The sequence below is a fragment of the Zonotrichia albicollis genome, chromosome 5 (genome assembly GCF_047830755.1).
Source record: "Zonotrichia albicollis isolate bZonAlb1 chromosome 5, bZonAlb1.hap1, whole genome shotgun sequence".
Classification (NCBI taxonomy): domain Eukaryota; kingdom Metazoa; phylum Chordata; class Aves; order Passeriformes; family Passerellidae; genus Zonotrichia; species Zonotrichia albicollis.
The window spans coordinates 37,037,950-37,062,209 of record NC_133823.1 but is presented as its reverse complement, the minus strand read 5'-3'; the positions used below and the strand labels follow the sequence as shown (position 1 = coordinate 37,062,209).

The window sequence follows — 24,260 nt, the reverse complement described above, 5'->3', positions numbered from 1 at the left end:
AATGGTTATGCCTTAGAACTGACACGCATTTCTGAAGCAAACACTTTATGTTTTGAAGCATTTTGGTTGTTTCAAAAAGTTAACAGCTGCTGCTCAGCAGATTGTTAAATGAAAAGGAGTGCCCTGTTCTCACAGGGGTCAGACTGCATGACCACAACAGCTCCATCTTCAGTCCTGAGTTCAGGCAGTGCTCATTTTTGCTTTAAATGGGAGTTTTGTCTGTAAAGAAATTGCAGAATCTGAGCCTTAACTGGCACAGAATCCTAACCAAAATGCACAGCTCTTTCTTCTTACTACAGAAAAATATTTTTTTTTACTATTATTATTTTCAAAAAGAATCACCTTATAAATTCAGAGCCAGGTGGAGAGCAAGGGTCCACTCACCTATGCACAAAGTCCATAAGCTGAACCAAAACCTCAAGCATCCCTAGCATCCAGGGTTTATTTTTTTTTTTTTAGGAGCTACTCTGCTCAGCTCAACTGAATCTTCCAGTTTATTTCCCCCAATATTAACTAAAGTGCACATGAAAAATACTGGAAGGGAACAGAGAGCTATTCCCTGAAAAGTGAAAATCTTCATTCTACTAAGAAAATGATTTTAAGTGATAGGTCTCTGTATTTTTAGAAAAACATTCATCTCTTCTGGGCAGTTGGGGGCATAGCTTTGGACAGAAGCAAGCTGAAATCAATGCCAGATTGCAAAATATTCCGATTAACTCCTCTCTTCACTCGAGACGCAGAAGTTCTCACATGAAAATGTCACTTCTCCATTTAGAGCATCTGCTGGGATTCAGACTCCTCTGCCTTGTGATGGGAGGGAGTCTCATACAGCACAGCAGGACAAGGAGACACCAGCTCAGCCACCGACCTGGCTGTACAAGCGGCGCACTCGCAGTTTTGGCCTGGCCAAGTGCCGCTCGCAGCCGACCTGCAGGCAGCCAGCACTCAGTAGCTGGAGCATCAGGGCCAGAAGGTCTCCAAGGGCCTGCAGCACTTGGACTGTGCATGGAGGGAAGCTCCTGGGGTGCCATCTGGCTCCTGTGTAACTTGGCCACAGACCTGGCCCTTTGCTACCACAGCAGCTGGCGCCTGCTCAAGCACAGGCACAGGCAGAGGTGCAGGGGTGCTCCACACGCAGGCACGCACGCACAGCTCCGCACCGAGCCCTGCAAAAGGCACCCTGCATGGCCAATCACTTCTGCCTCAGCCAGAGCCCTCCGTGGCTGTGCACATCTACCTGGGCCTACTGCTTCAGTGACCACTGCCTGGGGCAGGGAGAGGGCAGGAGAGATCTCCCAGGTACGGGGAATGCGCAGCCAGTCGTTCTCTCTACTCGCTATTCATCGACTCACACACAAACCAAACTAAGCATTACACAGCGCTGTGAGAAAGAAACCAGCCCTTCCCAAATGCCTGCCAGGATTTTCATGTTCAAAAAATCCATACTATAAACATGCCACAGACGCAAGCTAAAACCAGGAAAAAACCCACCAGAGTTTTTTCTTTTTCCTGCATTTCCAGAAATGGAACGAAGGATCAAAAATGGAGCAGCTGGCAGATAGTACAATCAATGTAGGAAGGACAGCCACTCTGAGTCTGTCTTACATTCACTCAGCAATGATGCTGAAGTGTTTACCAAGTTTCCACTCTCAATCCTGACCTTTGTAAAAGACTGTAATTTTTCTGGATGCTGGTACTCTTTCAGATAACAATTCATAAAGAGTAATCACCTATACAAGTAACCTTTGAAGAAATGCTTCTTTGTTCTTCCTATCCATGACTTTTTATTATTAGAGGTGAAATGGATTGAGCCATGTCACATCTGGTTTATCATTCTTCCAACATAACTCAGTGGTAGTCGATGCACTTTGTATTTTCACAGTTGCTTTGGGCTAAATAAGGAGGAACAGAAAATGTCTTTTTTGAACAGGACAGGAAATGCATCTTGAAGAACACCAGACAAAGTGAAGGTTTTTTGCAAGGGAGTGGGAGAGAGGCTGCTTAATGAGGAAATAAACCTTCTGAGAATGATTCACAAATCATTCAGTTTTGGAATCAGGTAATTTCCCACCCTCATTCCTCCCACCCCTGTAAGAAGCAGTTTAAAGAAGAGTGACATTAAATACTAATTAACTAAATTTGGTTTTCTTAATTCTGCTGGGTCCTACATGAGAAAAGCAGTCTAAGCAATGACAGGGATACCAGTTTTGCCTACTTTTGCTACCAGTGTGGCCACTGCCTTACAGCCTGCCATAAAGGGAACATCATCTTCAAAAAAAAAGCATCCAGAGAACTTCCTAATGACATCAAATTGCTTATGCTTGCAGACCACAGAATAAGACTCGTTTTCTCAGAAGGAAACATAGCAATTTAAAGAGATTTTGATAGATGTGAACAAAGAGCAACAAACTGCTGAAAAAGACTTCTATCAACCTTACTTACAAAAATAATCCTATTTTTTATTATTCACAAGGCTTACAGAATATTCTGATTTGGAAGGAACCCACAAGGATCACCAAGCCCATCTCAAGTAAATGGGGATCAAACCCATGACCTTGGTCTTATCAGCACCATGCTCTGACCAATTAGTTCTTTTAGTGTGGTTATTTACATCCCTGTGAGCGGCATTTTTTGGATTGTAGCTATTTCAAAAGACGAGAGCTGTATCATTGCAAAAGAAGAGGAGGAGAAGGAAGGATACAATGACTGCTGCCACCTTCAGCAGCTTCTGATTGCCAGCTGCCCCAGAGAGCAGCACATGCTCCCCCAGGAGCTCTGGGTGCCTCCCAGCACAGCTCTGCAGGGACCAGCACAATGCTGAGCAGCACTGCTGCCAGAGCCTTCCATGCACACGAAAACATCATGCTGCTGCTCCCTGCCTTCTCCCAATGAACTGAGGCAAACCCATAAAATTTCCCATAACACTAAAGAACTGCCCCATGCCTACAAAAGCACACCTTTAGCAATGAGAAAGGAGAGAGCAGTCCTGCCACTGAAACATCAAACTCACCTAACCAGTGGTGAACTCTGGAAGGGCCTCAAGGTAACACCACTGAAATAGGTATTCTTGTTAGCTCCACCAAAATAGGTAATCTTGGTAGTTCCTTGTTGCTTCACTATCAAAAGCCCTTTCCTTCTTGCAGAACTTTCAAGTTTTATTTCTTGTTCAGGCTTTTTTCTGCTGCATTAAATGTGACTCCTTAACAAAGGAATTTTGGGGAGGGGAGGAATTAGAGAATTACCAGAAAATTACTGACTGTTGTCTCCCACAGTACCGCTCTCACAAGCAACAGGACATTTACTGGACATCGATGTCTCATTACAACTACTATGTAATTTATTTCTCTGTTGGAAAAGAACTTATCAGTTTTGCCCATGTGGAGAAAATGTTTCTATTTTAGAAACAAATAGACCACCACAGGCAAGAAGCTGGAAAGCTTAAATGAAAACCCACTGCATGATCACTGAAGTCAGCTCGCTACCAAAGCTGCTAAGGGAGCAGTGTTGAAATGGGCCAGAGGTGGCATTCTGGGGCAAGATTTTTGACAAAGCCTCATTGAGGAATTATTTAGAAAACTGAGAACAATAAAATCTGTAAGGTACTGAGAACTGAGAGAAAGCTGGACTCTGTGTTTAGATGTCTCTGGAAACTCAGCATTAAACAAAAACCCCAAGTCCCTTATTTTTGCCTGAAGATATAAGCAATAATGTATTAGCTGATGAGAAAATTTTGTGAAGCACAACAGAGTTGCATATTTTTAGTCATTCTCCCACTGTAAGAAATTATTGGTATCTAAAATGGAATATATTTTGACTAGTATATAAGTCTTTTGTTTGATAGCTTTTAATTTTTTACCATTTTATCTGCATTTACACTTGGCAGGACTGGATAAGTGCACTAGCAATATGTACAATATATAACCATAAATTTCAAATAGGGTTAGTTATCCATTAAAGTTCAAAAGAATACAGACTTAGCAATTCTTAAATAAATATACAAACCCCTCACATTAGCTTAGGTAGGTCAAAAAATGCTGAATGGAGTTGAAAAAATACCTTTGGCCTCAGACTAAACATAGCAAATTTCAGTCCAAGAGTGCTTTTTATAAAGTTATGAGCTGATGAACAAAAGGGCATTCTAATAACGTTTCATGAAATATTAGCTATGAAAACCAGCAGTAACATCATAATCTTTATTTCTTTGCCAACTTGACCACTTCAGAATAGTAAAAACCATAGTAAAGTAAACCACACGAGTTACTGTGAAGTAGTTTTATCTCAAAGAAAATAGAAAAGGACCAAAAGATTGGGAAGAAAGTCCAAAATAGAGAAAATGCTTGTTTATGCCTGAGTGGAGCCAAGGGTAACAAACCCTCTTTACCAAGCTGCTTCCAGAATCCTTGGGCCTTGGTCCAGGGACAAGGGACACGCCAGCTGGGCCATCCATATCTGCCAGCAGGCAGAGGTTATCCATCTCTTTGAATGGGGATGAAAGGAAATTGCTGTCTGAGTGCTTTGCAAACTCTGAAACAACTGCTCTTCAGCTAAACAGTAGGAATGCCAGTAGAAAATATACAAGTCTCTGAGTTCCTGAAAAAAATAATAATGTTGACATATTCTACTTTCAAAATGCCCCCTTCATTACCAGTAAAAGCTGACAGATAAAAACCAGTTACTGCACAGAAAGCATTTAGAACAACTGGTCTGGAAGCCCTGTCCTGTAAAACTAAAATTCCCATTTACATTATGGCACGTGCTTTCCAAGACCAGCCACGCCTTCCCGCCAATGTTCACAAATCTCTACTGCCAAAACATCTACCAAAGTACTTACTGATAAGAAAAGGCATGAACAAATTTCTTACTTGACTAGTTTTTTTCCCCTCTGAGCAAGACACTTTTAAACAGGTTCTTGGCCAAGATTACATTTGTATTCACACAATGCCTCTTTTATGAAAAGATGTAATGCAACCTATTATGAGAGCAGCTCCTAAAAAACTCAGCTAATGGCTTGACTTTGTGTGCATTCATATCAACACAAAATAACTAATTTTATACAATGCTTGATAATGCAGCACCATGTAAGGAAGAGATTATGCAGGAACACTTAAAAGATGCTCATTCTGAAAGGATCAGACCTTATAAAATGCAATTTATAAGCATGGAGAAAAGAAGAAACACAGAACTGAAATCAGGTTTACCCACATTTCATTGATTTTGTGCTTTGGCATGTTAATGCCTAATGCACATGCAGTTTTCTACATTCAACATGTAGTTGGTTACTACATATAACTTAAATTAGCCTCCACACTTGAAATGCCATGATTTCTACATGAAGAGATAAAGGAATAGTCCTAGCTCTCTTGCTCAGATATCTGAGATGCCCTTTTTTTGTGATTTGTTTGTATTTGTTATTTATCTTTGAGATATGGTGGCAGTCCTAATATTCATTCTTTACATGTTTTCTGACGCAGTTACCATTCATTGTATATTTCTAAGCAGTTACAGCTGGCAAAGTCAATTCTTGGTCAGACTCTTCAGATGCACAAGCAAAAAACAAATCACAGGATACTTCAAAGTCAGATCCTATGACTACAGGAGGCTGTTAATCAATGCAGTTTAATACAAAGCCCTCTGCCTCACTGATGTTAAGATTATGTGTGCTGAGGTGAGCAGGCAGTGATATTAAGAACCATACACAAATTTCTTGTGAATAAAAATGATGCATCAACCCATAACATTTATCAGCCTATACAAACTCTTAGGAATCCAACTTTCACTGCAAGTGTCTTTTTGGATCTATTTACTTCAGAAGATGTGGTATGAACGATAGCGTAATAAGTTGTACTATGTTTCAGGCATAAGTGACTCATACATCATTCCATTTGAAAGAAAAAAATCCTAACATGCAGTATGATATGTTACTGCAGCTGCTCCATGGGAATAACAGCATACCCATTTGGAGGGAAAATACATTTATGAAAATGCCTGATTAGCAGAAAACAATTCATCCTAAACAATAATACCAAACTGCTTTTTTTATGTTTTTATGGTCACAGTCTCTTTTCATGGAATCTATTGGATTAAATGCATTCAGCTCTTCCCCTCCCATGCCTGGCTCAAAATAGTCTTCATTGATGTTATCCATAAAAACCAAATGAAAAAATTCAACTCACATGACAGCCTTTGAAGGAGGGGCTGTCATGTGAGTTGACTGTAAAGTTACTGGGCAGAATGCATCAAATTGTCTTCTTACTTCAGGCATCTCTTACCAGGATCCCAGTTTGAGGGCAGAAATGCATATTCTCTCCCCTGTTTGCTTTGCAAAATACTGTGTTTTTATCTTGCATGCCTCCAATCCCCTGCAAAGGTTATGAACTGCTGCAAATCCAGCAGGAAACAAACCTCTGAGAACTGCACAACACATGTGAAGCCAAGGCAGTGAACCTGCACCTGTGACCTCCAAGGGACAACGCTTCCCAGTATCTTGGCCTTCCCTTTTACAACTAAGGAAATCTCTACCTTTCTCCCTCTTACCTTTCCTTAGTCTTTTATTTATTTCATGAACACTCTTTATTTTCCCTCACATCACAATAAAAAATTTTCAGAAACCTTTTCTTTTACATTAATTCATTAATTCATTTCACTAAAATACCACTAAAAAATTATGAACATGGTGGCATGTTAATTGTAGCACCAGTCAATGAATTATGCCATTTAATGTAAAGCATTGGCATACTAAAATAAATGTAGAAATTATTTACAGCACTTTGGGACATGTATATGGGATAACACAAGGACACAGGTAATAGTGGTAGTATCATTGCTTACTTTTCATGAAAGCAAACTCAAGACAAGTTAAAAAAACAATGGGCTAAGTAGAGACAGTTGGGCAATTCTTATGGACTGTCCCACAACCACACACCAGGCAGACTCTTCAAGACCAGAAGACACACAGAACTACCTCTGCTCCCACCTGCTGCTGAAGAGACATCTCAGATGGTATCCCCAACTTTGGGGCCATGTCAGGGTGACAAACCAGCAGAGACAGAGAAAAGACACTTGAATGTTTTGCTTGATTCGGGCCAGAGGATTAAGTCTGGGTCTCCTACCTTCCAGGTGAGTGCCCCAGCTAATAGCCTGCAGCTAATAGCAGAGCAACTTGTTATCCCTCTTTTTTTTCATTAAAATCTCTGAAGAACTGTGTTTAGTTCCTCATCAAGATGAATGCCAAGTCTGCTAAATTTTTCATGACACTGAATTCTTGTTCTCCTGCCAGCCCTAGTTATGTGTGAACATTTCAGGCTCCCTCAGGCATTTATTTTACTACAGAGTCCTGAAATACTTAAGTCTATTAAGACCTAAAATAAACAGGCAAAAAGGAGGAATCTGCTAGTTGTTCCTCCAGTCTACATTTTAAGTAGACAGTGCCCACACCAGTGAAGTTCAGAAATTATTCTCAGTGTCACCAGTGAAATGATGGTACATTTGGCAACACACGCATCAAGCCATGTCAGCTACCACAGTGAGGTTCAGCTCCACACCACAGCAGGAGCAGCACTGTCTGCAGGCTGCAAAGATCCAGCCAAATAGGGTGGATCCCAAAAAGCTGGATTTACTAAACACACACACACAATGGCTGTTCTGCATGTGCATTACCTCTGGGTTTGTGCCCAACGCAGTCCCTGCCTGCTCCCTTGCTGCCAGGAAAGAGGACAGCTGGGAGTAGACGATGACTGAAGAATAATTCACACTTCCTGGCCTTGGTTACCCTCCTCACCAAAAGCCTTTCTGGAGCAGAAAGCGTGCTGGCTGCGAGCTAGGCTGGCTTGCTGCTGTGTGTTGGACAAGTGGGAGCTTGAGGAAAGGAGGCCAATCATCAAAAGACTTCAGCCAGGCCTTGAAGGGCAGCAGCAGACACCTGACTGAACTAACCACAGGGCTGCAAGTCTTCCTGTCACATAGGCTATTTGCTGTGCCTCCCTAAAGTCCCTGAGAGAACACTGAAAAAACTCTCTAAATAAATTATCTGGATTTTAAGTCACCTACTGAAATCATTTTATGGTCACTCCCAGTTTATCTGTGCATTCTGTAGCTGCTCTCTCCATAGGAGGTCTGAAAATAGACCAAGCTTTGTTGTTTTTCTCGAGGACTCTTACTCGCTACCAAGAGTAAACTCCAAGAGCACTTCCATCCACAACGCTTCATTACTACTGCTATAGTCACTGGGATTATATACTTAGAACGGAAGTACAAATGGCCAATTTGTGGCCAGAAAATATCAAGCCTGATATCAGATCTAGAGATCAACATTGTTGTCTTAGAGAAACTCTGTGCAGGTGTAAAACACTGTGTATGGATTACACAGTCTTATGTTGGATATGCTATGTAGAAAGAAGGCAATGTTAGTACTAAATCAGCTGTCATGAGTTGCTGGTATGCACAAATCAACAGCTCATGCCTGTCCCTGGCATATCCTCAGAAATCTCCCAAACACCACACCATCTTCTACATAATGCCTCTTATCATCCATACTTTCACTTTTCTATTTTTTTTTATTTAAAAAGTACTTTGTGTCTTCTTCTATATCTATTTTGTTTGAAGCAAACTTTAAAAACCCTCTTGTTAAATAGTTTCTCTTCTACACTTTTAAAAATTATTTTTATATAGATTTTAGTCCTTAGGAGACCAATGCTCAAGATCCCTGTAATGAACTAGATTTAACATGGCTGTAATACGTCTCTGTAATCCTGGCAGGTGATGCTGCCTAAAAGCACAACCTAAGATGAAAGGCCTCAAAGCTTTTTGTCATTCAGGCTTGTCAGGGATTCTTTCCCCTCAATACAAAATCTGACAGCAGGGTCTTGCCAATGTCCCAGCAAACTGGAGTGCTGATATCCAACTTGTTCCTTGTCCTGTTTCTGACACTACCAAAATACATTGCCAAAGAGGTCTTTCAGGAGGCAAAACCAAAATGATTTCCCCAGACATTATGAATTCAGTGGGGAGAGATGTGGGGAAGTCTTCCTGAAACCTGTAATTCTACAAAGTGCATGTACTTCTCATTAAAAAAGTAGAGTTGGACTAGAACTTGGCAGTTCTTTTATGTGCCATTTCCCTGTACCAGTGAAGAATTATGACGGTACTTCAGTTTTCTGGTCTGTACACAGTAATTTTCCAAAGGGAGAGAACAGGAACAAAATCACCATCAAGCAGTAAGTCCCACATAAACAGTTCTCAGTTCTACAGGTAAACTTTCATTTAACCTATGTCTGCCAAACTGCTTAAATTAAATGCACATCATGTTAGTTCCATGTATTACTTGTAATTCATTTTACCACATTACTTAGCGATTTTTGCCCTGTTTTTCTCTCTCTTCACCTCACCTAATTTCACCTTGACAAACTGAAAACATGCCAATACAAAAACTGTTTCTTCCTGTAATTGGTCAAGTCATTATGCATAACTGGAAACATGCTGTAATCCCAGTTACAGCTGTACTCTTTTCTCATTCCTCCAATGCGAGCACAATGGCAGTATCAGCCTGAGTGGTGTGTCTGTGATGAATCAGATCTCATGCCCCTGAATGCCCATGGCAGAAGAAAAAGGGAATCAGTCATTTCTCCCACTGAGGACTGACAGGATATGAAACACAGAGGAGAGTGAAGTTAGAGCATCAGAGCTGCCAGTTTTTCCATCACACGGGACCCTATAAAGGCCCACAAAGCCCATTTCTGTAAGATAAAACCACAGACCAATCCCTTGCTGTGCCTCCATGGACTGAGTGGGACAGAGCTGCCGTCAGCAGAGCTCCGCAGTGAAATCATGGCTACGCTTCTGCAGACGCCTGAGAAGCTTTACTGCTCTTTGCTTTCCAGAAGCAAAAGGACCTGCTGTCAAGGATTTCACCTGCAATACTCTCCTGCCTTGCAGAGTGAGAACTCCACTTAAGGGTGTTAAGAGCTCAGCAACTTGATATATTCAAAATTTAAGCCCAGTGTGACTAAAATCCATTTCCAAATCCCTAAAATCTGAATATATAATACAAACACTGAAACAGCTTTGCCCAAAGAAATGTTAGATTGCGACCCCAAAAGTATCCTTCAGTGGTGTTTTTTATTCAGTTTTGAATGGGAGCTGTGTAATGATGAACGTCAAATAAATATTCCCCCATAACGAAATATGACAAAAGCTTCAGAAACCACACATGGTGCTGTCACACATTTATTACCCATGAGCTAAAATTTGTCTAATGTAATTTAAGATTGATAATTACTGATAGAGGACATATGTGTTTTCAATAAAAAGAAATTGCCAAATTAAAATTACTTCCTTTCCAGAAGACCATGGTTTGAAATAACATCTCAGATTTATATAACTGAAATAACTCTATAAATTTCCAGGATTAAAAATTTTTTTTTTGGCAAATGAAATCTTGCCCTTCCTTCAACCATTTGCATCATTCTCTCAAACACAAGTAAGGAAAATGAAAACACACAAAATCAAACAAAGAAAAATGTAATAGTATGTTACTTGCAAATAAGAGCAGAAGATCTGCATTTTTCAAATTCAGCTTTTAACAACTGATTTGGTTTTAATTTATGATTAAAATTATTATTATTATGTTAGTGGGAACAAGGAACTCTGTTATGGTGGGTGTTACAGAAGTATGGGGAAAAAAACCCCAAAGTTTCCTGTGAATGAAGTAAGAAATGGCTGGCACTAGACAGCATTCACCTGAGAGTGCAAACTGAAAAGGGAGAATAAGTGAATTACTAATGAACATCCCTCTCCACAGTGCCGTGCTACTCGAGGTCTCCAATGTGGCGAGTGTGCTGCCAAATGCTAATGCAGGTCCCAGAGAAGCTCCAGGGGAACAGCAACCTGCAAACCTGACATCCACATGCTACTGAAGTTAATAGAAACTATAATAGCAAAAAGACTAAGTGGGCCCTAAGTGGGGTCTAAGAAGAATCAAATTTCAGTTTTCATTAAGTGCAGCCTTACAAAATTAACCCAATTCTTTCAATAGCTCAAACAAACATGTGAAACCAGTGATCCAGTCAATCAATTTTAAAAAAAGCATTTAACAAGTGCTTTACCAAAGGCCTTTAAAGGAACTAAGCACCCATGGCAAAACAGAGGTCTCTGCACAGAAACGTGACTGGTTAAGAGACATAGCCAGAAATTAGGGGTAAATGGTCAAACCTGCATAGTGAAGGAAGCCTACCAGGGGAACACCACAGGGATCTGCACTGGGATCTGCTCCCCTTCCCATACCTGTAATTGACCCGGAAAGATAGCTGAGCACTGAAGTAACCAAGTTTGCAGATGATACCAATTTATTCATGGCAGTAAGGATGAGGGCAAATGGTGAAGAATCACAGGACCTTATGAAATTGAGTGACTAGACAATGGAATGGTAAATTAAATTCAGTGTGGATAAGTGTAGAGTGATGCACATGGGAAAATATAACCTTAACTTCACATGTACAGTGATGGGCTCTGAGCTGAACATTATCGCTCAGGAGTGAGACCTTGAGGTTACAATAAATAGTGCCATCAAAATGTCAGCTCAGTGCTCAGCTGCCAGAAGAAAGCAGCCCAAATATTAGGCATTGTTAGGAGCTGAACAGGAAGCAAAGCAGAGAACACAATTATGTCACTTTGTAATGTCACTCAGTTCATACACTGTCTCTTCTTCCAGTGATATGGTTCAGGAACATGCTTCATCACTGAGTATTTTGTGTTTACTCTTAAAAGGATTAGAGCAAAACAGAAAGCATCTTAAAACATATGAGTGAACTGTAATTAGGGGTACAAAGACAGCAGTTTCAACACTGATTGCATTTCAGACAAGAGTTCTGTAAGACTATCCAAAACGCAAGGAGAGAGGGTCTTCCACATACTTGCAGATAAACTAGTCAAAAAACGAGGCTGACGAATTACACGTACAACCAATGAGCGCTGTTATAAGGCATTGCTATACATCAAAAGCTTACCTACTGCTAAGTGCACAGGCTTTACCCAGTACTTGAAGTCCCTGGGAAAGGACAAGTTTGAAGATTTACCTTCACTCCAGCAGCATACAGCCAACTAAAATTCATTTTGCCATGTCACCTGGAAGCAACAAGGTTTTAAGCCTTAAGGGCTGGTACAAGCGCCCACAAAAGGGTAAGTAAAAACAATTTAAACTAAAAATCTTCCAAGTCTTGTGTTATTCCCTGCTCTCTTTTCCTCATTTTCTTCTCTATCAGATAGCCTGCTCAAGATGCCACTGGAACCAGTCTTTTGGTGCTTAACAGAAAATCACTTTTACCTACTGAGGTTCTGTAACAGGGAACAACTAAATTAAATCTAGCCCTTCAGATTTCTAATCTCTACACATCTCTACTACAACATCTAAATCTTGCTTTTATGAGAAAGGGCGTGTCTGTGTGCTAATGGTCTGGTATTACTTGTATCTTTGTCTAATTTCATGAGCCATGAGAACATTCTGGATTTTATTTGGATTGCTACACATCAGGCACAAGTTCTGTCTATCAGCAGTGGCCACCTATGGTGTACCCTCTACTTACTTGCATAAAATACCATCTATTTACTTCACATATTCCCACTCTTGTGTATAGGAGAAATATACTCTCACCACAATCTATACCCAACTTTTACAGTAGCTTTGCCTGTCATGTAATAGAATAAATACAAAAAGAGAGAGAATACATTGGAAGAAAAAGAAGCATTGTGATAATTAGTTATTAACCTAATTTTAAACTCACAAATGTATAAAATATGAACATGAGTATTTTTTAACAAGAAGTAAAGCTATGTGGAGTATTTAACTAGCTTAAACTATTAGCTAAGAGTTGCTGCAGATGGACTAATAACACATTTAAAACAGACCAAGATAAAAATTATTTGTTGCCTTTGTTTTAGCCCTACATTTCATAAAAAATCCCTTAGTGATTATTTCTATTCAAATGCTATAGTGTTACACTATGAAATAAAGTTGGTCTTTTTTATTCTTTTCCTACAGCTGTAATTTTCTACTGTTGAAGTAATTGAAGTTTCTTTCTTTTTCGAAGGCACTTTTCAATTTGTGCTGCCCAAGCATGTTTTAAAGACATCATGAAGGACACTCAGCAGGATGAGCTCTGGAAATACAAGTTATCTCAAATAACAAAAAAGCTTCTGCAGGAATAAACAGTATTATTTTAATTAAAGCAGAATGAAGAACACGAAGTAAATATTAGCTGGTAGCAATGCACTAAAAATTTCAGTCACCACAAATAAATGAGAGTCAATCCAACCCCTCACAGAAATGCCTTCAGCATTCTTAAGACAAGGCACAGAACTGGTGATGCCGTGACAGGATGCAGACTGAACTCCAGGCAGTTCAAGGCACATCACCTCACTAACTCAAGCTCCATGTCCGTCTACCAGGTGAGATGGCATTTCGGCAAGACTGCACTTACTTTAGTCAACCAAAGAAAACCAAAATCAACCACCACCAACCAGGCAACTACCCCTGTATCCCTCTCTCTTTCTCTTCTGCTGCCCACAACAAATTCAGTGACAATCTGTCTCCTGAAGTGACAGAAGAAACATTAATTAATCACAGAATCCCTTGGATCGCTAGGTAAATCATTCTGTTGAGCCGATGTTGTTTTCAAAGGGCAGGGCTAAGTTGCTGCAGCTACAGCTGCTGCCTTTGAGCACTGGCAGCTACAGATCCCCGGCAGAACAGGTGAGGTGCAAAACAGCAACCAGCCCTTTAAAAGTCCTAAAGCACCCTGAAACTTTAATTCTGTCACGCAGTTAGAAAACACTGAATAGATGAAGTTTTCAGAAAGCCATTCTAACAGAATTCCTCATTACAGCTCTAATTACAAGCTATCTTTATAATGTACACCTGACAACATAGCACTTTGCTTTAAAGGTCAGAAGACTAAAAGAACAATTTGCTATTTATAGTAACAGGTGAACTTTTCTTATTTGGCTGCTTAAGCAGCCAACCCTTGAGTTGAATGTAATTAGGGAGGGGATATTCAATTTACAGTATCCACAAGTAATGATAATTACACTGGTTCAAAAAAGCTGTTGGTAAGCATAAGAAACCCTCGTAATTACATCCCATTTCCAAAATTACTTGAGCACCGCGAACTTGACGCATTTCAGCAAATGAAGGCCAAGGCACATAAAGGAGAGCTACGGCGCTTTAAAAGCTGCACTGTTTAACATAATGAGCCGCCCGACCGGAGGGAGATCGCGGAACGCGCTCCGTAAACTCACCCCGACAGCCCACGCCATCTCCTTCCTGCTCACAAATATCCATTAAGAAAAACATGAGCTGGCTCCCTCACTGCCGCCTTGCCATCCTCCGCCAGCATCGCGCAGCTCCCCCGGCAGAGTGGCCCGGGAGCCCGCCCCTGGAAGCGTGCCGGGCTCCGGGAGCCGGGCTGGGGCTCCGGCTGCCGATCCCAACACGCTCAGGAGAGCGCCGGAGCTGCGAGCGGAGAACGCCGCCGTGTCCCCCGGCAGCCCCCGCCCGCCGCAGATCAGCTCGGTCAGCAGCCCGCCAGGATAAGGTGAAAAATAAACAAATAACCACGATCACGGCAGCTGCGGCGATCGCTCTCCGGAAAATTATTCAGGCATTATGAGGGAGACGGTATTAAACGCTGCCACTTGCAGCTTCACGGCTCTCTGCGTATTCGCATCAGCCTGGGATGAGCACTTAAGGAGTATCATCAGAGAGCTTGCCCAGCTGAGCATCTTCCATTATGTTTTTGTCTTAAAAGGAGATAGCAGGAACCTCTCTGCCTGACAGGCAAAAGGCTTGTCATAATTCATTAATAACACAGCCTTGCTCAGGTTTCCTTCAATGAAATCAGGCAGGCATCCTATGAAGAAAATGCTGAGTGAACAACAGCTTCTCCAGACACAATGCAATAAACTTGCCAGCACTTGGCACCATTTGGTGTCTGAGACAAGGATGACCAACGCTATTCGACAAGACCTGTCAGAGTCCCTTAAGGCTCCTAGTGAAGAAACTCAAAAACCCAAACAGTAATTCCTCAGCAGGATGCAATTCACTGCTTGGAAGCAAAAACTTCACGTTTCAGCTGCAGAGATAAATGTATCAGTCTGCTTTTGCTACACTCAGGGTAAAGCTGGCAATTTACTCTGAGGAACTGTTTGCATCCAAAAGGAAAAAAGCAAGAAGAGGTGTGGTAAAAAGCAACAACTACAATATCAGATAATTGAAAAAATGAACAAGACTATCACAAGTCTTCCATCACCTAGAAAATACAGCTGAAGTTATCTGTAAGGAATGGAAAGAAGCTCAGGCCAACTGTCAAGATAAAGTCATTAGGATAGCATCCAAGCAGGGAAGACAGAAAATTACTTACTTTTTTCTTTTTTTCCTTTGTCTAGTATGCATCCATTCATACAGTACCTGTTACATTTAATTGAGTCTCATGTACTTCCTCCTAAGAGATCAGTTCCATCATTAAAAAAAATGAAGAAAAGCACTCTTACTTGTATTTGATCTACTAGCTTTCCCTACACTCACACTGCTTCTTACGACAAAATAATCTAGTAATACAGTAAGTACATGCATCCTAGCATACAGCATTTGCTATGATCCAAGTTTTAAACAGCCTACAGCACAAAAGCTAGTACTACAGATTTTATATTTACTACGACAGGCTTTCCAGGTTGGCATGTGATTTTTAAAACATGCTTTATCATCATGCATCAGAAGCAGTCCAAACATACATAAATTAATTTTGCACAAATAGAAAAAGCAAATAATGTACTGATGGTGGTTAATTAATGATTTTAGAATATCTGTATCACAAAATCATCTTTTTTGCAATAAAGTGGGCAAAGGTAATTTGTAAACAGCACAATATTATTGCTTCCCTAAGCTCCTTTGTGTTTTACTTAGGCTTTATAATTTATTTTGAGTGCAATATCTGTCATTAAAACTGTGGCTTATAAACATTATTAGAAACAGCTCTATTAGCATGTCTAGAGATTGCTGTATTTGAGCAGAATGTAACTGATTGAACAGAAATCAATAAAGGTATTTAATGATTTCATGAGAAAAATAAGTGACCCTCACACCCCTAATGGATTAATGTCACTTATGTGCAACACATTGCATAATGCTGACACAGAGCTACTCAAAGCAGTGTCACTTTTCATATGAGTGCCTTAAAACCTTATCAAAGGGAAATTGTGTTTTAATGCTATTTCAGATGTCATTTTTGAGAGGATTTTTACAATCCCATTTCATAAAGCAGAAAGCATGATCTGAATTGTTACAAGTAGCTTTTGTCATTGGCACATGTACTAGGTCACACTCCGAAGTTAGCTGGTGAATGAAATCCTGAACAACCTGTTTGCTGTCAGCTTTCATCTCTCAATACACCTTTGCCTATATATCTGAATCTCCCACTCATTACCAAGAGCATGCTTTGTCAGGGAAGGGAAACTTCTCCTCATGGTTAGTACTACAGCACGAGCTAGACGGGATGCACAGTCGCCAACACGCTTCTTGGGAATCCAGACGGAGGAGGGAGGTAATCTAAACGACAGAGTAAATGCCATTACATAAATGTTTGCCTCCCAGCCATTTAGACAACCTCTCAGATCTCTTAAGAACATGCATGTCTGTCTGTCCACCTTCAATACACTGCTTTTTTATCCCATTTTACATCTATTCACTAAAAAGCAACTGTGGGCTACAACTGAGCACTGAGCACAATTGAGCAAACCATTTCATGGTCTCACTCCTTTATTTTCACTTTAACAGACTGAAGACGAAAATATGCAGTATTTACTTGTGTTTCTTCAGTGACATGAAAGCTCCTTTTTGGGAAAGAAACAAGTCAAAGTCAACATGTCACCATGCACTAAGCAGGCTTTGCCATGACGAGGCTGCCTTTACAATTCCTTTATAGTAAACCCAAACATAACTAGGGGGAGCTGATGTTCGATTTCCTTCTTCTATTTGCCATATTATCTATCATAATTTTTGTGCAACATGAAGCAGTGAAAATAACTAAAAAAAACCCCAAACCTTTCTCCTAAAGATAATACAGTCTCAGCTTTCATACACAGTTTTCACCTGAAGAAATGGGAAAAAACTCTGTTCAGATAAAACAGGGAAGCAAATGCAAAAGCTTTTTCTGACTGCCTTGAACATTTCCTTATTTCTCCCCAAAGGATATAAAAACTACTCCAGTAAATGTAGCATCATAATTGGCTATAATTGACTCCATTCTTCAATTTTTAAGGCAATCTATAAAATATGGATCTTTTTGTCAACTGGGAGACAATTTTGTGACACCACACTGTTTATCTTGTTAGAGTGATCTCAGCTTCACTTGATATCGTTTGTTACCACTCAGACTACCTTATTTTGGCTGTAATCCTGCACCTCTCTACATTTAATGCACTGCACACTACGTAGCTCCAACACCAAACACTTTGAGTGCTACCAAAGGGAATTAATTGCTGCAAGATCATTGTCATAGGGCAGAAGAGCAGCAATGACACAGCAGCAGGTGAAGCACAAGCAAGCAAGCTGTTCCAATCCATCAGTGTACTTCATGCTATTCTGTCATTAGTCCATCTCACAACTTAGTGCACATGAATCAGAGGGGAAGGGGGACAAAAGAAAAATGCAAAGCAAAACTGCTTTGCTGCTGTTTTTCTATGACACCTGCTGTTTCACTGAATTTGCAGCATTTTAAGGTAAACTTCTAGCACACTGTCTGTATGGACTGTTATGATATCATGGGAGCTTTGCATCAGACTCTTAGGTCACAACAGTATGATGACCAGTGAATGGAAATGACTGCATCTGGCCATTTCTAATAGCTGAAATACCGTGAACACCTCACAAAGATATTGGCTTCAAACACAATCTTTGAATGTAGAATTGACTTATCTTTTTTTTCCTCTACATCTTCCAATAATTATTTTTATTTATATCTCCCTCTATATGCTGCAACACTTCAACTGAAAACTAAGTAAAAGGATGATAAAATCTAAAACCTAAAAAAAAAATCCAAATACAAATAGCCACAAAACTGCAGCAAATGATTGATAGAAACATTGATGTAATCCCGTCCATAGCAACAGTTTAATTATGAGCATCTTGGCAGTGAGCCTGCTCTATGTGTTGATTTTCCCCAGCAGAGAATGCCATACAATCCATCTTTGTGTTATGTGCTATATGACTACATGGAGAGGCCAATCAAAGGGGAACAAGGAACAGAGAAGTTGTAGTAAATTACTGGGGTGATACAGGAGTAAGTACATTGACCATGAATAATTCTACTCCTGAGGATTAGCAAGCCTAAGAAAAAGGAGCAGTAGGGAAGAAATACCAGGAGGATGCTACCCACAACAGAACAGCATATTCCTCAATTACACTGATCACAGCATACAACATGAACATACCTCGTCAACAAATGACATGAATTACTGGTACTCAGTTTAAACACTCCTCTCTCAAACACCTCTTTCCAGGATCTCAGTGGTGTGAAGGGGCAGAGAAGCACCTTGAAAAGGAAAGCAAGTCCCCCTAGAGCAGGGACACAGGGGTCAGGGCATGGCTACATGACACACTGTAAAGCAAAGACTGCCAGAAGCAGCAGGTCTGCTGGGTGGAGCAGCACTGCCAAGGACCCAGGGGCCTTGGGATTTGTGTGTTGAGGGTTTCACTCCTGAACAACACTACAACACAGCTAAAGCAGGCACATCAGAGGGGATGCACAACATCATGGTGAGCTGCAGAGTTCACTCAGTAAACTAGAGGGAAAGGAAGCAACAGTGACAACTGGCAGGGGCCTTAACTGGAAAAGGCAGCGGCGCAGGTTTAGGAGGTTATAAAATAAATGGTGAAATCTGACTGTGACTGCTTCTCAATATACCTCAGGTAATTTTCAGACAGAAAAAAAAAATTCAATGGAATTGTAATTTGTAATTAAACTTACTTCCAATGTCTACATTGGAAAGTTTGTTAAAAAAACCCAACAAAAATGAGCACAACATGTATCAATCTACACACAACTGCAATCTACAGTGCTTATTTATACAAGTAAAAATTTTAAAAGTCCTTAAATTTCACACCTATTTTTTGAAGCAACACTTAGGACAATATCTCTGAAGCAGCAGCTTAAGGTTATACTATCCACTCTTTATTTAAAGAAATGCTCTGGTAATTTTTAAGTGTGTGAACAAAGGTTTTGTGAAATCCTGTTAGGCTGTTACATGTGGTAAGAAAACCATCAATCATTTCTGCAGCCTGGTGTCCACATTCACAACTTAACTCAATCAAGACTGGTTTTAGTTTCTATTAAGGTATGAATATTTTATACTTGTAACCACATAAATCAATAAGAATACTCATACATGTACATACACATATCATACTATGTGTTTCTTTTAAGAGCAAACAATACAGAAATTTGAAATAATGGCGCTCTAAAACTAAGATCCTTAAAGCTTTCAGAAATTGTAGAAAATATACTGAAATCAAACACAAGCGCTGTTTCACTCAAAGTTGGGATTTTTTGGCAGTTGTGTGACTATTTCCATCTCCAGGACACAGTGGCTGCATCGTGCCATGAAAACACACTGGTTTTTATTAATACGAAATGTATGGGGCATGTTCTACACACTGTGGATCACCTGTCTGAGAAACTGCTTTTAAACACAAGTGTTAGAATCTGTGCAACTCTGCTGAGCTCTTCCCCATTAAAATTACTTTAAACATGGAAGAAAGGGATTTGTGTGTGAGTACAACTTAATGTTCAAATCAATACGTTATAAAAATCTATTAAATCACTACACTGAAACTGAATTAGTTATGTAAGTTCTTGAGAGCCCAGGTATTTTAGCTCTGAATTCAGGTCTCATATTTCAACTCAGAGCACTCAAGAGGTACTCTGGATTTCTAAATAGCAATGTACTAGGAAATGTCTGTACCTGATAAAAACTCCTTTTGTGCATCAGCTCAAAAAATATTGTTTGATCATCTCTTTACTGTACATTCTCTCATAATAAACACAACATCTTCCAAAATACCTGTGTGACTTTACTGATCGAATGATTACCTGAATAGAACACCCAGCTGATTACATTGAATATTCAGTTACCTTATTTACCCTTCAACAGCTAGACAACACAAGAGAAACACAGAGGAACTCCTGGTCAAGACATTATTCAAAACTAGAGTAATACAAACAGTTACATTAGCCCTTAGTAAGTTTACCTTGATATTTTCACAAAAAGGTGATTTGCAAAATCTTCAGGAAAAAAAAAAGATAATTGACATATCACTGCATCATGCTAGGGTTTGTGGGAGTGAGGGAAAATGGGAGTCTGCTCTTAGGCAGATAGAAATCCATAGCTTGTACAGTGCTTTTGATGAAGGTGTTTTAGTGGCACTTTTTATTTTTGAAAAAGACCTTTTAAATACAAGAGTGACTGTGCTTTGTAAATAAGGTTGCATTTGAAAATGCTTAATGGCATCTCTGACACACGTATACGTTTTGCAACTAACAAAATAATTCTTAAGTTCCATTCCAACTGCAAATCAAACAACTACATTTTTTTAATGAACCAAGAACTGAATTTATGTTTACAGAACACCTGAAAGTTCTTAATGACTACTAAATCTGACATTAAAGTCTATGCCCATTTAATCTTTCATTATTTCTGGTGCATTACTTTAGATTAAAGCATACAAATCTGGCTGAAAGTGTTTTTGTCCTATGATCTGTACTATAACTTTTTTCCCCTAATTAAAAACCTAAATAAAAAGCGCCCCGAAATGAGATGACTACATATCAAATCTCAAAGAAAAGAGGGTGATTTGCCACTTGAGAATTCTTAGCTATCAGAGAAGGCAGCAAACATCTTCTAGTTCAAAATAGTTATTTTGGTCTGTCTCCCACTGGGCAGAGTTAGGAAGCTGAGACAGAAAGTCTTCTGGAGGACATGAAGAAACATTAAGCCTGGAAGAACGCTACTGACAATATTTGCTAAAGTTGGACACACAATTGTCCAGTTATCAACCACATACCTGGGTAAAAGGGGCAGTTCAGCCAGAAACAAGGTGCCACTCCAGAGAACTGGAGTGAAATTTGGTGACATTTTATTGCAAAAAAACCTGCCCCAAACAAGAAAAACCCCCCACAAAACCAGAAAGCCCTATGCACTATCTTCTGTGTGATTCATTGCTGTATTGAAGTCCAATAGGCTCTTTGTCACAAGTCCCAAAGACGCAAGGGAGGGGAAGATGTTTCACTTTCTCTTTGCTGAAGCAGCCGAGAAGGATTAAAGCTGGGGAGGGTTTCCTGAGTCACTATCACCCACAGTAGCATCTATTACTCTGCCTGAGCTGGTTTTCATTAAAAGGTTGAGAAGCAAGCAGGAGACAACAGGAGTAGCTGACAAATGAACACTGATTCAAAACTAACCTGCAAGACACTTCTCAAACCATGTTAATTTAGTCTGACAGTGAATATGGAGCTTCTTATTAAGAATGCACGATGAACACACAGCCATGGGCTGCACTTATTTCAGCCAGGCATCAAGAAACGACACTTTCCTGTGGAACTTCTGCTTTACAAGATTAATATTTTAGAATAGAAATACACATTACATTTTCTTTGGCAGAATACAGCTCAGATTCTCAATCAAAAACCAGTATTTTGGACCACAACTGTGAAGCTTTTCATATTTACATGCTCTTGAATTAAATATTAAAATGGAGGTGAATGTTCTCAATAGGCAACAATTGCCTGAACTATCTTTGATCATTTCTACGCCACACAGGGCTGCAGCACAAATGTTCAAAACATGCTGTTGGAAGGAGCCAGTGTATTCCTACAATTCCTCACGATGCCAAATGTGCAAGCAGTACTTTGCATCTTGGGATCAATGTAAGTACCTCACTGCAGTACTGAGCACAGGCTCCTAAGCCTTGCTTCTGATTACCCCAGGCACTGCAGTCAGCTCATGTGGATGCATTGCCTTGCACTGGGGCAGTAGCTTGGGTACCTCTACACCAAATTCTTAGAGAAATAATTGGATGTACTCAGAGAAGCAATGTGTGGAGAAGCAGCATCAAAACAGACATGTATCAGTGTTTATAAATTAAACTAAACTAAATTAATTAAAATAATGATTCTACAGTAAGACAGAGAAATAAAATTAATTAAAAAATTCAAATCAGAATAACAGAATTATGTAGTGTAGTGCAATTATCACAATAAATAAGCATGTAATTTCTTATAAGAATTGATAATATTAGAGACTTGGACCTTGTTTAGACAGTAGCCCCTAAAGGAGAGGGTATCAAAGCTTTGTGTGAACTGAAATTGTGTTCCAGCTAACCAGTGAACATGAAAGGATCAGCTCATCTCCATTATAAAACAAGTACTTAGATTGAGGGTCTCATGCCAATTATGGAAGCCTGCTAAAAATACATCTGATTAAATAATAAGCTCTCCTTTCTCCCCTTCACAATCAGAGAAGGATAAAATGTTTCTGCCCTCTCCAAGACATTCCATCTTACTGCATTTAAATTAAAATACAAATCGGAAACACAAACCTCTTGTTTGAAAAACACATGTCTGTGATGTGTTGGGCAGAAAAGATATTCGCAGACTACCAACTATTATACTGGGACTGTGCTCAGAAAAAAAAATCTGTGTCTGGCCATGCACATTCCTACACTACTTGATCATACTGTCAAATTGGCAAAATGTTCAAGGAAATACAGATATCCATTAAAACACCAAAAGAAAACAAACTGAAATAGTATAGTACTTAAGTACTATGCTTGCTATTTCTAAATTTAAATTATACTTCTGGAAGTTGGTATATTTGATAAGATTACCTTTTTTTTTCTTCACTAATATCATCAATGGAGCACTGTTTTTTTAAGCCACACATTCCTGTGCCAGATACCTATCCACTTGAGCAAGCAGAGGAAGCACGAGCCTTTCAGCAAGCCTGCTTTACCATATGACCAGACAAGATGACAAAGCTTGAAAAAAATAATTACTTGCTTTTTCTTCAGCAGGCTAAAAGGCCGTCCTGGTTCTGCTCATTCGTCTCCTTTAGCCCAGCAAGCCAGAACAGAACAGTTTACTTTCAAGGTCTCATTAGTTTGGATTTACCATCCTAGGTATAGTCAGAAAATACTTTATGTTGGTTTCTGTTGAATGGACTGTAAATGTCTAAAACACAAGTTCTTCAAGGCTTTAACAAATTATTCTTTAAAAAAGTGCAGCTGAAAAGAAAAAATAGCCTTCTAAACTACAAAAGTCAGGCATAAATCTAGGAAAAAGAATGGAAATAAAAAGCCTCAAAAACAGCACTGCCTTAATCATAAGCAGAACAATTCTTCCTCTATTCTTCAGACAGATCTGAGATCCTGTTTTATATATAAACACATTCCATATTCCGCTCAGCTCTTCAACTTCAAATAAAATTTCTTAACACAATAATCAGAATAATGAACACTGGATAATCAGAAGAAAACTATATTGCTCTCAGAAATCATTAGTGTAATTTCTGTTTTCATATGGGAGCCTCCCTGCTTCACCTTTGCTTACGTGCTCAAAGACCTGATCATGTATGCTCACACAGATTAGCTCCTTCTAACAAGGTAATTGTAGCTCTGCTCACAAGACTGGGGAACTGTGCATTCTAACTTGGAAAGAGGAAAAAGGAATCCTGGGAGACGTGGGTGTGAGCACAAAGAAAAAGAAAAAAATACAGTGAACAAAAATATAAAAGGAAAAAAAAGAGATAATATTCTAAATCTGAGTCAATCCCTAATCTTATTCCATGTGCCCAGATCTTGGGGAACTCGTAGGGAACTCCATTTAGTTCAGTGGGTTACACAGGCTGTAGCCATTTGCAGATGTACTGACTGTTATTTCTTTCCTTTCTCTTTGTCAAGGCATTTGGAAAAAAGTAAAATAAAAATTTCAACACAAACCAAAAACCCTCCTGTCTTTCCCTTCCCCAAGCCCACCACCCCTGTCTGTTTTAAAGCTCAGCACTTTGAGTTCTCCACTTCCTTCCTCAAGCCATTTGCCAAAGATCTGGATTTGCAAGGACTAGCAAACCATTTCCAGCACTAGGGAAAATTTCTAAGGTATAGTGAATTTTTGGAATTTTTTATTCTGAAAGTAGTGCTAATTATTCAGGATTTAAATCTCTTC

General features: G+C 39.7%; 1 protein-coding gene across 39 annotated transcripts in view; it reads right to left on the bottom strand.

The window, feature by feature from the left end:
• Positions 1-24,260, bottom strand: part of TENM3 (teneurin transmembrane protein 3) — a 1,287,129-nt gene that overhangs the window by 179,891 nt on the left and 1,082,978 nt on the right. The window contains exon 1 of one of the 39 annotated variants that reach the window (XM_074541347.1): positions 14,287-14,502. The exons of the other annotated variants lie outside the window; for them this stretch is intronic. Coding sequence (XP_074397448.1) covers positions 14,287-14,341 — 55 coding nt within the window. The 5' untranslated portion in view covers positions 14,342-14,502. Of the gene's footprint in view, positions 1-14,286; positions 14,503-24,260 lie in introns of those variants that run through there. 39 annotated transcript variants of the gene reach the window in all.